Here is a 14522-nt window from a genome sequence, read left to right on the forward strand (position 1 = left end):
CAACTAGTATTTCCTGAGACTTTCTTCTTGTAGTCACCCTGAGGCACAGGATGGTTGGATGGTCAGTTGTGGACCTGTCTTCTCATGATCAGTATACGAGGACAGAATGCAAGACTGTCATTTTTTCTGTTTTTGTCTTCAGACACACCAGAAGAGGACATCGTATCCCATTACAGATGGTTGTGAGCCACCATATGGTTGCTGGGAATTGAACTCAGGACCTCTAGAAGTACAGTCAGTGCTCTTAACCACTGAGCCATTTCTCCAGCCTGGACCGTTGGTTTTATAGCGCCCTGTAAAAACACTCCAAATCAGCTCACCAATGCCTTGTTTGTCTGTCCTGAGTAAAGCTGTGTTTTAGCCAAGTGGCCACCAGAGGGCGACAAGAGCAAACCATCCAGGCCCTAAGCCGACAAGCCCCCTCAGGGCTCTTCCCACCAGTCTCAGAGAAGCCAGAGGATGTCAGAGAGCTTAGTTCTTACCTAAGGGAGCCACTCTGTCCCTTACTCCATTGTCATTGTCAGCGAGGCCCAGGGAGTGGCACGGGTTCCCTCGGATGCACATACAGCCCTACACATAGTTCTGCTGTAATACCAGCTTTGCTGTTCTCTGTGGAGAAGGCCCCAAGTGGGAGCAGGAAGGTAGGAAAGCCCTAGAGTTGGAGACTAAAGCAAAGCTGGGCCCCAAGGTGACTTTGTAGGAAGCTCTGGTCTCTGTCCTGTCTTTACAGACACTCCCTGCCCCAACCCCTTACAGCATAGCACACACCTCAAAGCCTTGAGCATTTCCAGAGAGCTCTCTCAGGACGAAGCCTCAGCTGCTGCAAGTCTCTTGTTAGCTAACACCTTGGATGGCAGCTAACACCTTAGGTGGCAGTTGGCAGTTACACCCGCACTCATAAGCAAGGAGAGCAACTTCTGCCCAGGTGGGAAGGGGGGGGGGATGGAGCCGTGGGGGGCGGGGTATGTCTGCACAGAGCATTTCCTGCTGTGAGGCTATGGTGCAGCTGAAGCCCCAGTGGCCAGTGGCCCTGACAACCAATCATCTGGCATGGGAGTCTTTAGTTCCGACCTTTGAGTTCCTGTGCCTGGAGTGGAGTGTCTAAGTTTCTAAGAACTTGCCTCCCTAAAGTTCTGTTGGAGCCTTTGATGCCTCCATATCAGGGACTGATCCCCTCCCCCCCCTCCCCCCCCTCCATCCCCCCCCCTCCCTCCACAGCATCTCTGCCACAGTCTCTTCCCCTCTGGTCAGAGCACCAGGTCTCCCAGGATGCCACCACAGGTGCAGGGCAGACCTCTACAGACTCCCCTCTCCCTCTCCTCATTCCCCGGAACTTGGCCAGTGTGCTTCACCTGTCCCATACCCAAGAGACAGAGGCCCTAAAATTTACGTCAGTGCAAAGTACATTTCTAAAGACTTATGTTTAGGTATAATTACATGTTGCGTATGTGGCAGCGTGCACATGAGTGTGACTTTCTGTGGAGGTCAGAAGGTGTCCGATTCCCTCAGAGCTAACGTTACAAGTGGTCATGACCTACCTGATTAAGGTTTTGGTACCAGAACTGGGGTCCTCTGCGTGAGCAGTGTCTGTTCCCAAATGTGCATTGCTACTCTGAGACTCCATTCACTGATTTTTGGATCATCAGACCATAAATTAGGACTGATTTTTATTTATCTTCATGATTTCAGAAACCAGCACCAAGCAATGTTTATTATTTATATTGAATTTTTTCTTAGAGATTTATTTGTTTTATGTGTATGAGATTTTTTGCTTGAATGTTTGTGCACCATGAGCATGCCTGGTGCTCTCAGAGGCCAGAAGAAGGTGTCCCCATAGCTGGAGTTACAGACAGTTGTGAGCCACCATGTGGGTGCTCAAGAACAACAAATGCTCTGAACCGCTGAGCCATCTCTTCAGCCATATATATATATGTTATGGGAAATATTAAAAAGGAATGGCAAGTTCCCATGCTACACCAGCACTGGTAGGCCACATGGTTCCAGGGGGTGTTCTCATCTCGGCAGACTCTGGCCTGGAGCTCTTGAGATGTATATATTCATATACAACAAACATTTGTTGTTTTATATATATATATATATATATATATATATATATATATATATATATATATATAAAAAATATTTGTTTTTTTATATATATATATATATATATATATATATATATATATATATGTATAAGGAGGGTGGCTGAGTGGGGATGAACAGATGAACTGTAGATGTTGGGGGATGGGTTGAAGAGGGATGAAGTCAGTGGGTATGTAGTGAATAAGTCAATAAAATAGCAAGCAGGTGGATGGAGGGTAAAAGACAATGGATGGTGAACACCACATGTAAGGCAGACATGGATGGATGGTGGGTAATTAGTGTGTTGATTACTATGGGTCAGTTCAAATAAATAGATTAAGTGGAAAGTTGATGGGCACAGGATTGATGGATGGATGATGAGTGACAGACAAGAGCACATCTGGTGGAAGATGGGTGGGGCATGAGAATGAATGTATATACATATATGCCATATACATACATATACATAATCATATGTGTATATATCATATACATGTAAATATACACCATATACATATATACCATATACATATATATACATAATCATATACATATGCACATAAACACATACATATATGTCATATACATAATCATATACATACGCATCATATACATATATACATACATATATATGTCATATACATGTACATATTCATCATATACATATACACACAGACACACAAACAGACACAGACACACAAATATATATGGCGAATGGAGACACGGTAATAATAGATGACTAACTCTTGGAAAACAGATCCATGAAGGTTGAATGGTGGGTGGGTAGGTAGTGAGGAGACAGTGGCTGACCAGAAGGCAGTATGTGTTGCCTAGTAAGTGGGTAATTTAAAATACAGGTGGGTCAAGGGCAAGTGGATAGCAGGAGACCACTGAAGGCAGACAGCAGATGATAGTAGTAGATGATGTTGCATGGCTGCGGCCCAGCTGGCTGGGTGGAGAATTCAGGGATTGGGGGCGGGGCGCGAACAGTGGTGAGTGCTCAATGCTGTGTCTCCCTCCCCAGTGCTGAGAGCAATGCTGGATACAGAGGTGGAACTCATTTGTAGGAGGAACACAGGTCTCCCTGACAAAGTAGCAGCCACCTCTGCGCCTCCGCGTAAACACTAGGGAGCCACACAGCCAAACACTAGGGAGTCACACAGCTGCAGAGGACCAAACAAATCAAAAGCTGCCTGTGGGCCTAAAGGTCGGTAACACAGACAATGACAGCCAATCAGGAACCGCCACTTGGAGGATACGCTTGCTTGGGACCAATGGGATGAGGGTGGAGAGTATAAAGGGCGCTCAAGAGAATTTTTTTTTTTTTTATTGGTTTTTCTAAACAGGGTTTCTCTGTATAACCCTGGCTGTCTTGGAACTCACTCTGTAGACCAGGCTGGCCTTGAACTCAAAAATCCCCCTGTCTCTGCCTCCCAAGTGCTGGGATTAAAGGCATGCACCACTACTGCCTGTCTTTAAGAGAATTAATCAAGGAGCTTGCTTCACTGTTCTCTCCTGCTACAGGAGTCTGAGCCATTGATTCCATGCCACCTCATCCCCAACCCACAACGGGGAGTTCAGTCGGTGGCCAGCAGTTCAAGGCATAAAGTAAGCTGACATTTTCTAGCATAGAAAAGTGCATAGGTGGTCGTGATGCTTGGGTAGACTTGGGTAGAATAGCGCATTATTGCCGATAGCGCGTGGGTGGATATTGTGAGATGGATATTGAACTGGTGGACATCTGATAGATGACGATAAGATCAGTGGGTGGGTAGATGGCGGCGGGGTGTGGTTCGTATAAATATGGATGACAACTGGTAACTGAATTATAGGCAATGACGTGTGACTGATTGGATAGAGGACAGCAGATAGACAATACATTGACAGTTGAAGTTAGGTAAGGTGTATATGAATGCACGGTTGTTAGTTGATGTTACATGCTAGGTAGGTAATTCTGGAGAGACAATGAATGGGCGGTAAACGAACACCTGTTGGGTGTGTGTTTCATGGATGTGGACGTTCAGTGACGAGTGTGTGGATGGTGAAGAGACAGGTACATAGTAGTTGGGTGGGGTATAGGGTGTCCAGTTATTAGATGTTGGTTGATTCTTGGGCTAGTTCTACAGGAAAAGAAGCTGGCCGGATGGCCACCCTAGTGGCCGGGTGACTAGTGAGGGGTAGATGCTAGATGCAATGCTAGGGTAAGTATTTGGGGATGTGTGCAGAACGGCCGTGTGGTAGGTAGTGGGGGTGTGTGCGGAATGGCCGTGTGGTAGGTAGTGAGTGGATGTAGGATGCCAGATGGTGAGTGGGTGATGGATAGGGATTGGTGGCTGCCAGCTAGTAGGTAATGGTAGACTGACCATTGAACAGAGGTTGGGTTGTGGATGGTAGACAATGCCTGCTAATGAATGGTTGGGTGCATGGTGATGTTGAAGGTCTGAGAGAAATAGGACATTAGAGAGCCCTCAGTGGATCCTAGAAAGGGAGTTGTGTGGATTACGCATGTGGGGATGTGGCACTACGGCCTTGGGTGACAGAGTTGTTCAACAAATCAAACCAACTGTCTTGGGGTAGAGAATGGGCCTGGGGATCAATATGCGAGAGACGGAATGTGGGACAATCCTCCAACCTGCCCCACTTCGCAACACTTCCTCCTTGGGTAGCCGGGTTGGAGAAAATTCTCTTCCTACCGTATCTGGCGCCACACAATGCCACACCTTATATTCTAACCTGGAGATTGGAAGAGGAGGTCTGAAGTGGCCAAGACCAGGTTCTGGGGTAGGGTGGTGTCTAGAGAGGTGGAGGCCAGGTCCTTCCGGCGGCCCTGCAGAGGGGAGGGCGGGAGTGTGAATGAGAGGCCGGCTGCGAGCGCGTGTGTGGGCGGAGAGCTCCGAGGAGACCGAGGGAGGCGAGCTCCCGAGCCAGCGTGGAGTCCCCGCAATCGCCAGCGGTGAGTGTCGGTGAGTGTGCAGGAGGCACAACGCCCCCTCCCCACCCTCGCCCGCAGGGTTCAGTCCTCCGAGGTGCACCTTGGCAGCCAGGGGTGGGGAGGAGGGCGAGTGCGGTAAGGAGTTAGTGGGAGCATCCCGAGGAAGGGACGGGTGTGGGTTCCCCCCTGGCAGCCGAATGCGGGGGAAGGGGGGCTCTGGATCAAGCGTCCCTCTACCCGGTGCGGTCCACAGCACCTGGTCCTCTGCACCCCAGAGCGGCTAGAGGAGTGTGGGGCTCTCTCAGCGGAGGCTTCGGACACCAGGCACCCTGCAAGAGCAAGGCAGCCTGTGGGCACTTGCCCCATCGTGGCTCCATCCTTGCTGCAATCTTGGCTCCCCAGGACTCTCCTGCCGCTCTCTCCCTCTTTCTCCGTTCACTCTTCAGCTCTGTCACCTCTTTGCATGGCCTCCGTGGTCACTCTCCCTCCCTCATTCCCGAATGTCTCTGAGACATCTCTTTGGGTCTCAGAGGTTCTCAGAACTCTGGAGGTGTGCAGGAACTCTCTCAGCCTCTCAGACCCTCAGAGCCTGAGCCTGACTGAGCCTGAGCCAGCGGTCCGCGGGGGATCTGGCGGGCTCTGGGACAGAGGACCACTGGAATGACATGGCTGCCTACTGCCAGGGGGTGCCCATCACAGGGTGTGTCCCCCTTCCAGACTTCCTTGGGACTCTGGAACTTGAGCCAACCAAGGTGGACATCTGGTAGAGGGACCCTCTTTTTCTAGCAGTTGATCTTGTGGTGGTCCAGGGTCCCCGCACCCCAGCAGGGTGTCTCAGCCATTCTGCCCTACTGGTCAGTACTTCACCTTGGCCCAGTCTCCTTCCAGAGCAAGGCCTGGGCTGCCCGACTAAAACCTTCCAATGCCTGTTAGACCCGACTCGTTCCTTGCTCTGGCATTAGCTAGATGCCAAGAATACCCCCACACCCCCCACATCCCTCTACCCCACCACCACCTCACTACAGTGCTAGGGGAGTGTCCGAGGGCGGGCCTCTGGTTTCTGACAGGGACCCTTTCCTCACCCTGGAGGCTCCGATCCAGCCTCCCCAACCTGTGCCTGGGCTGGGTAGACATGGCCATAGGCAGGCAAGATGTCAGCTTCTCTTAGGGCATGGCCTGAGGGTCTGTGGGTGAAGGGGTGCTCTTGGGCAGGACCGGGGCACCTTGGCTTCTGGCTGGCTCATACTCAGTCCCGGGTTTCTCCCAGCCTCCGGACTCAAACCTGTTTGGGTCCCAGGTCTGCTGTGTTCTCTGCTTGTTGTTCATTGCCTCAACATATGACTCTCTCTTCTGCCTGCTCTCCATCCCTCAGAGGGGCCTCAGGCCAGCTGACCTTCCTCCAGGAAGCCTTCCTGGTTCTCAAAGCTGGGTCAATCTCTCCCCATCTTGCCACATTCTCTATGGTCCTGGGCACAGTATGGCAGGTCTCCTGTGCTCTTGAGATCAGCCCTGAGCTGTGGGTGCTGGGCCTGACTAGGCTGAGGTGGGGAGGGTTCCTGGAGGAGGAGGAGGAGGAGGAGGAGGAGGAGGAGGAGGAGGAGGAGACCTGGCACTGGCTGCAGTGGATATCTCATTTTTACTCTTGTCTTGGTGTAGCCCAGTAGCAACAGCAACAGCATGAGCACCCCACAGTCAGCCGCACCAGAGAGCCCCACTGAGGGCCCCAGAGGCCCAGAAGGGAAGGTAAGTGACAGGAGGGAGCCAGCCTCAAGCTCTGACCTGTGACTTCAATATGCTTCTCATCTCTATCAGCCTCCGTTTACCCTCCCATGTTGGGGAGGGCATTGCTGTTTTTGTAGAAATTCGGTGGATAGAGCAATTGGAAGCAAACTGCCCTGGCTTACTTAGCACCCCAGCTGAACCTGGGGCACCATGGCTTATTCCCCAAGCACAGGATCCCACTCTGCTCTTTAGGGTGATACAATTCTACGGTGCCCTCAGATTTTTAGGGGGCTGGGATGTTGATGCAGCGATGTTTAAAGCTGTAGTAGGGTGCACTGACACACCCCTGTAATCCTAGTAGTCTAGAAAGAGAGTCAGAGGATCAAGACCAGCCTTGGATACTTAGTGGGTTTCAAAGACTCTAGAGTATAAGAACCTGTTTCAGAAGTAAAATAAACTGAGATTCTAGTCCTGCACAGAGCAGCAGGGCCACGGAAATCTGCCTCAGGTCAACAGAGCCAGGGCAGGAAGAAAGAACAGCCTAGACTCTGGGCTCAGGGGCGCAGCTACCCTGACGGGCTGGCTGGCTTGGCCATCTTACCATAGCGGGTACCCTCCAGACAGAACCCGTGGCTGACAGAAAGGACTAGCGTGTAGTCAGGATGCCAGGATGGGGAAGGAGGCCTGGTTTGGCAAGGCCAGCAGAGTGTCAACCTCACAGGGTCCAGCTGTGGGGGCAGGATGAGGTCCCCCTCTGCTGTCTTCTGAGGCCCTTTATCTTTCATTCCACAGATAGCCCAGCCTGGTGACACCTGTTCTCAGACTTCAGGGTTACCTGAAGCACTTGGCTAACAAGGTCCTGGGTAGAGTGTGGGAGTGTATGGGGAAAACAGTGTCCATTGGTCCTAAGCAGCCATTCAGAGGCAGTGTGACAGTTTGCCTGCTCTGTGCCTACCTTGCTGGAGGACTGCATGCTACTGTGGGAAGGCATATACGTTAGGTAGCCATCTTTTCCAGAACTTCAGGAGGGCACAGAGGTGGACCAGTGCAGACAAGTCAGGGCCTCGGGGTACTGAGGGATGGAGCTGTGTGAGGCAGCCTCGGCCTTGAAAAGCCTTGAATGGGAGGTGGAGTTGCTGAGGGCACCCAGAGGGCGTGTGGGCACCGAACAATGAGGGAGAGCCAGCTCTGATTGCCATGGCAACATCTTCCTAGCTCCTTGGCCTGCCAAGTGGAGGGAGGAGGCCAAGGACCCAGCAGGGAAGCCCCTAGAAAGGAGTTGCGCTGGCTTCCAGGTACAGGAAGCAGCTGGGGTGCACAGTCCTGGGCTCCTGGTGACTGGTCTCTACCATCTTAGGCTCTGTCTGGGAAATGGGCTTCTCTGGGTCTGAGTCCAGGTGAGTTCTATGGTGTTCCCTGGGTACCTGATTCCCCAGCGGTGGCACTAGGCCGGGCTGTTCACCCTACCTGTTCTTGGCCTTCCTAGTAGAACAGGACAGAGGGTACAAGAGGCAGAGCCAGCAGTCCATGGCCCGGTATTACCCTGGTCCTTCCCCACTCTCTCTGTAGGCTGCAGTAGGTGTCCGGGAGAAGGGCCCTCGGCTCTGTCAGCGACTGCCCTCTATTGTGGTGGAACCTACTGAAACGGGTGCCGTGGAAAGCGGGGAGCTGCGTTGGCCACCCGAGGGTACGCAGAGGGGTACCCCTCAGATCCAGGCTGCTGCTGGTGTGAACACAGTGCCCATTTCCTGTCTGTGTGTGCAGTAGGTGTGGGACCCCAGCACCCAGAGCATCTGCCCAGGGCCTGGACTCTGCCTCACCTTTACCCACTCCTCTGGTGACTGCCCTTCCTCTCATCTGTACCTGTCCCCTTAATGCACACCTGTGGCTCCAGGCCTGGCACACGAGAGGGCCACAGGCCTCTCCTACTGTCCACACTGCTGTCTTTTCTCCCTGACTTGAGACCTTTGGAAGGATTCATGTTGCCCACAAGGACCTATAGGGGCCAGAGCTCAGGAGCACATTTGCCAACAGGGGTTCCTCATAGCTTGGCAGCAGGTGCCAGGGTGAAAGATTGGAGCTTCAAGAAGAAGGTGGGACAGGAGTGGGCAGTCCTCAGGGCCTCCAGAGTGGCTCGTAAGCCACTAAAAGCTGTGGGCATGAGGGCTGAGCGGTTCCCTGGGAGTCTTTATTTTCTGAAGCCTGTGGAGGGCCTCTCTCATTGTGAGGACGTGAGTTCGGCTCCCGTGACAGATGCTCAGAACCACACAAACCTTCCTCTCCCCAGACCTCAGCCTCTGGGCTAATCCTTATACCAGTCCTTATCCAGCTTGGCCCTGAAGGGATCTATACCCATGGCCCCCACTTCTGCTCAGAGCTCTCTCACCCTGCGTCAGGCCAGCAGCAGAGACAGCAGCAGTGGCTGCTGTCCTTTAGGTAACCACTGAGGTGTGGGCTGTGGGGAGACCCTCAGGCTGCCACACTCTCTCTGCCATACCTTTCCCTGACACACAGGGCAGGGCGGTGGAGGGTTGCTTCAGGCTTCCAGAGCTGGGCTTCATTCTCCTTCTCTTTCCCTAAAACGAGGGTGTGATCACCCCTTCCTTCCCATCAGCCCCGGGGAAGATGGCTATCCCATCCAGATGTCTGCCAAAGGCTCTCCTCAGATCCCCCAGGACCAGTCAAGCTACAGCTCTCACCAATGGAGAGGCTTTCTGGCTTTATGCTTGGTTTTTGTTTTTCGCTCCTTTGCTTGTTTTCAGCTCCTTCCCCAAGTCCATCAGGGAAGGAAGCAGATGATGATGTCATCCAGGGTGCTGACTCCGGGCACCAGGCATTCCCTGCTCCAGTAACAGATGCGGGTGTGGCAGGCTCTGCTCTCTGACCACCAAGAGGACCACCATCCCAGGATGACAGGCTGGTTCACAGAAAAGGCTGGGCCCACCCAGGAAACCCAGATCACCAAGCTTCCTGTCTGGCTAGGTGTGCCCAGGACTCCGGCCCCTGCCTTTGCACTCCATGGCCCAGATCTGGAACATACGATACCCCTCTATGTTCAGTGGCTTGAAGCAGAAATAAAAGCGTCCTTCCTGGTGGCTACGGGCACCTTCATGGGCACTTGAGCTGCTGGGCACAAGTTTGCTTCTACTAGTGGTATTCTAGTCTGTCTTAGGCTGGGCAAGTCAGAATGTTGGATGGCAAGCACTTGGTGCTTGGCAGTCAGCCCGGGGTGGGGAATGCCAGGCTGAGCAGAGCCAGAGGCTGCTCACACTGTCTCTGCCTAGGGACCCTCTCTCTACTCTAACTCCTCTAGACTGCCTATGGCCACTCTTCCTGGTGGCCTCCTACCCTTGCTAGAGATCCCCTGGAGGTCAAGCACCCTTGGTACCCTGCGTCCTGGGTACGTTAGGGCACCCGGGGTACCTAAGGTGAATCTTACCTCGTCTTCTTCCAGCCCAGACTATATTAATTCCTTGCAAAAGTCCCATTTTATAGATGAGTACATTTAGGTTCAAAACGAGGTGCCCTGGACCAGTTTTGCCCAAGGCTATGGAAGGACCCTCAAGCTGGTCACAGCACCCATATGTGACCTTGGGTGAGCAAGCACCTCCTCTTACCTTGAACGATGGTCTTGCCCCTCCACAACCAGGAGGGGAGCTATGGTATCTCATCAGGGCTGACTTGGGGAGCAGAAAGCTGACCATGCCTAGGGCTCCCTCTGAAGATGTACTGCCCTTCCTTGGCTAAGCCTGAGGAAGTTCAGGGCCTAGCCACTAGGAAGTTTCCATCATGTTAGCTCAACAAAGCCCTCAGGCCGAGGGCCCCACCGTGAGTGAGCTGGTAGGGCTGTGGGAGACACAGGCCTTCTGTTCTCTCCTGGCCTCCTTGCTAACCTCCAGGATGAATAAAGCAATTTCTCCAGCCCTCCTTCCTTCTAAATATAGCCTGGCCCCCAAACGCCAGAGGTGGGAGGGGAGGTGCGGAAGTTTGCCTGGAAGTCTGCTTTAAATTTAAAACCGTGGGTGCTCTGGGTCCAGGCTGTCAGCGTGGGCCCTGCCCGGGTTCACGGGTTAGAAGTGTTGTTGTCCTAGAACCTCCCTGTCCCCAGCCCTTCTTGTGGGTTTTGAGAAAGGGCAGTGAGAATAGGAAATGGGGAGGGAGTGTGGGGATCCTCAGGGGGCTGACCTTTGGCAGGAAGTGGTGTCCACTTCGAGAGGCAGAGCAGAACGGAGCGAGCGACAGGATTGCGCCACCTCTCTCCCGGGCAGGATTATGCCTAATTAAACAGCGTCCCACAGAAGACAAGCCCAGGGCCCTTGGAGGGGGCGGGGGTGTCTCCTGGGACCCAAGCCCAGGCTTTCTCCGTGGTTTACCAGGGTAGCCCCAGTGTAGTGATGACCCATTCCGGAGGTCCGAGAGCTAGAGGGGGCGGACCTCTGCCCACTCCTCCTCAAGCAGTGGGAAAGAGCCCGGGTGGGGCCAGAGCGGACGCCACACCCACTCAGCAGCCCAGCCTAGCCCAGCCTCTCCTTTGCACACAGGAGACCTGAAATCTGCCTGCGGCTCCCCCTAGCGTCCGCCGGAGTCAGTACTTAAAACCGCAGACGCCACCGTCTGGTGCCTTTAGGTCCACCAGCAGGCTGCAAATTGGCCTCAGAGGGGACAATCCACACCCACTCCGCCCCCGCTCCCGCCAGATCCCGCAGCCGCCAGGGACACAGGGTGAACTCCACCTCCCCAGTCTTAGAATGGATTCCAATCTGGGTCCCTTAGCATTCTGGGCAAAATTGACCCCTAGACAGGTAAACATCTGTGGAGGGTCCTTCCTGATCCTCAGGTGAGGTGAATCATGTCATCTCAGTAACAATCCTATTTACTTAAGAGTATATAAGGCTTAGAGACAAAGATGCCTCTCCCAAGGTCGTGGGGAGCTGGAGTTGACGTTCTTGGTGTCCTAGCTGTGACTTTCCTCTTAGCTGCCCCCTGCATGGCCCTCAGCTGACCTCAGTTTAACTGCCCTGGTGCCTGGGCTTCTCTTAGACTATGCTGGGACTTTTCCGCTGGGATTTTACTGAAAAAGCCAGGGGAAAGCAACATGGAAAAATAGAGCAAGTTGCTGGGTGTGATGGTACATCCTGTAGTCCCAACACTTGTGAGATGAAAGCAGGAATGGGAATTCAAGGTCATCCTCAAGTATGTAGCAAGTTCAAGGTCAGCCGACTTGGAGTTGAAGAGTTGGCCCAGCAGTTAAGAGCACCATCCACTCTTCCAGAGGACTAAGCCTGGGTCCCAGCACTCATATGGTGGCCAGAGGACGTGACACTGGCACCGGGAAAGCACAGACGTACATGTAGGCAAATCACCCATGTACATAAAAATAGACAGATTAAGGCTGGAGAGGTGGCTCAGTGGTTAAGAGCACCTGCTGCTCTTGCAGAGGACCTGGATTCGGTTCCCACCATCCACCTAATGATTCACAACCATCCCTAACTCCAGTCCCAGAGAGTCTGTTCCCTTCAGACCCCTGCAAGCACCATACATGCATATGGTGCACATGCATATTAGCAGGCAAAACACATAAAATAAAATAAACACATTTAATAAATTAAATACATTGTATAATATATATATATATATATATATATATATATATATATAATTTAAAATTCTACTTTGTTGAAAGAATGTTTAAGAAGACAAAAATACCACCCAGCAACAAAATCAAAGACGAAACTATCACAGCCTCATGGGCTTAGTCTGGGGTTTGGTGAGACTTGGGGGAGGCCTAGAACAATCTCCTGGGCCTTGGTGTTAGATTTCTGAGGCAACATAGACACAGAAGTCAGAAAGAGATCAAAGTCTTCTTGCTTGGACTTCTGAGGCTAGACTTCAAGCAATTCGAACCTGGAGATTCCAGGTCTTACATGTGACTTGGAGACAGTCTTGGTCTCTCCAGTTGACTGTGTGGTGATGGGTAGGTCCCTGAGCCCAGGGCAGCCCCCTGAAAGGGAGCCAATAGGCAGGTCAGGCTGAGCTGAGGGGAAAGGGCCAGCCTGGCACCTCTGGGCTTGCACTGGTGGTTCCACGTAGGGAGCTATAGTTACTGAAAAGTAATTAACTGGAGGACATCCTGGAGGTGGTTCTGATGGCTTCTGTCTGCTTGGCCTGTCTCCAATTGCATGGGGTGATGCAGTATGCCTTGTATCATCAAAGCTATTATTTATATGTTGAACCCTTAGCTCCAGAACCTGAGAACGTGACCTTATATGGAGATAGGGTCTTTAAAAAGACAATCAGTTCAAGTCAGGTCAACTGGGAGGTTGGGTATATAGCTAAGCTGTTATGTTGGCTATCAGAAGAGGGTGCAGAGACACAGCTCTGCACTGTCACCTTCACCAGCTTTAAGACCCTCTTCATCTTTTACAGACCCAACTTATGCTAAATGGAGACTTACGGCTTTAATGAAGAAAAGAATTTCAGGACTAGCCAGTCTGAAGTAGAGTTGGAGATTTTTACCAAAGATACTTTAACATAGGATTACACTTGAGGCTTGGAGAAAGAGTGAGACTTAATGGAGGACATGTTGGGAGAAGAGCAGAAAGTAAGACACACCCACGGGGGGAGTCAGCCTGCTCAGGGGGCTCAGCAGTGGACGAAGCTGTCCTAGCCTTAGCCACAGATCCCTGGTCTTGGTGACTCTCAAGTTGCATCTCTGAGGTTACCAAGAAAGCGTTATTTTTCTCCTTTCCTGCTCTTCTGATAAGTCAGTGGTGGTGATGGAGATGTCTTGTATGCAATAACAATTTGATGATCTTTCTCAAGGAATTTAGTACACATCCTTCTCTATAAGTGAGGGGTTTTTGTAGAGGAAATTCCTAGAAAAATTGAAGGTTTATAGCTGGCGGGGGAGAAAGGCCTTCTGCAGGCGTTGATCACACAGGATCCTTGCCTGCTGCTGAGGTACTGCAACCAGGGGAGCTCCTTTTATTCTCATGTTCCCACGCTTTGCCCAACCTTCTATCTTGCCTCAGAGAGCTTACCTAGCGTGCTGTCTTAGTTAGGGTTCTACTGCTGTGAGCAGATACCATGACCAAGGCAACTCTTATAAGGACAACATTTCATTGGGGCTGGTTTACAGGTTCAGAGGTTCAGTTCATTACCATCAAGAAAGGAGCATGGCAGCATCCAGGCAGGCATGGTGCAGGAGGAGCTGAGAGTTCTACATCTTCATCTGAAGGCTGCTAGCAGAACACTGACTTCCAGGCAGCTAGGATGATGGTCTTAAAGCCCACACCCACAGTGACACACCTACTCCAACAAGGCCACACCTATTCCAACAGGGCCACACTTCCAAATAGTCCCACTCCCTGGACAGAGCATATACAAACCACCACACTCCACATGCTATAAAGAAGAGAAAACAGGACAGACACCCACAGAGGAAAGAACACAAAGAGAGAAAGCACCGGTCACGATGGCACATGCCTTTAATCCAATTTCCGTGCATTCAAAGCCAGCCTGGTCTACATGGTGAGTTACAGGACATCGAAGACTACATAGTGGGACCCTGTCTGCAGAAGAAGTAGAAGAGGGAGAGGAGGAAGGGGAGGAGGAGGAAGAAGAAGACAAAGGTAGCCTCAGAAGAATCAAGACCTTAGCCCGCAGGTCCCCCAAACCGGGATAGTATAGCCTGTGTGGCACTGTGTGCTCACAGTCCAATGCTGAGTACCCAGTACTGAGTACCCAGTACTGAGTACTGTAACTGGAGCATCCATATTGTACC

The 14522-nt window shown here is 51.9% G+C and overlaps 1 protein-coding gene across 4 annotated transcripts; it reads left to right on the forward strand.

Moving 5' to 3' along the window:
- The first annotated feature begins 4965 nt into the window (after positions 1-4965).
- Positions 4966-9875, forward strand: Lbhd2 (LBH domain containing 2). 4 transcript variants are annotated; one of them, XM_021202786.2, is made up of 4 exons: positions 4966-5038; positions 6674-6760; positions 8309-8465; positions 9502-9875. In XM_021202786.2, exons 2-4 carry the CDS (start codon positions 6695-6697, stop codon positions 9621-9623), a joined length of 345 nt encoding a protein of 114 aa, XP_021058445.1. In that variant the 5' UTR covers positions 4966-5038; positions 6674-6694; the 3' UTR covers positions 9624-9875. The 4 variants fall into 4 exon arrangements, with proteins under 4 accessions (XP_021058445.1, XP_029396892.1, XP_029396893.1 ...); XM_029541032.1 differs by having other exon boundaries at positions 8309-8426; XM_029541033.1 differs by having other exon boundaries at positions 4998-5048; positions 8309-8426.
- The last annotated feature ends 4647 nt before the right edge of the window (positions 9876-14522 follow it).

This window comes from Mus pahari, chromosome 7, assembly GCF_900095145.1.
Source record: "Mus pahari chromosome 7, PAHARI_EIJ_v1.1, whole genome shotgun sequence".
NCBI lineage: Eukaryota > Metazoa > Chordata > Mammalia > Rodentia > Muridae > Mus > Mus pahari.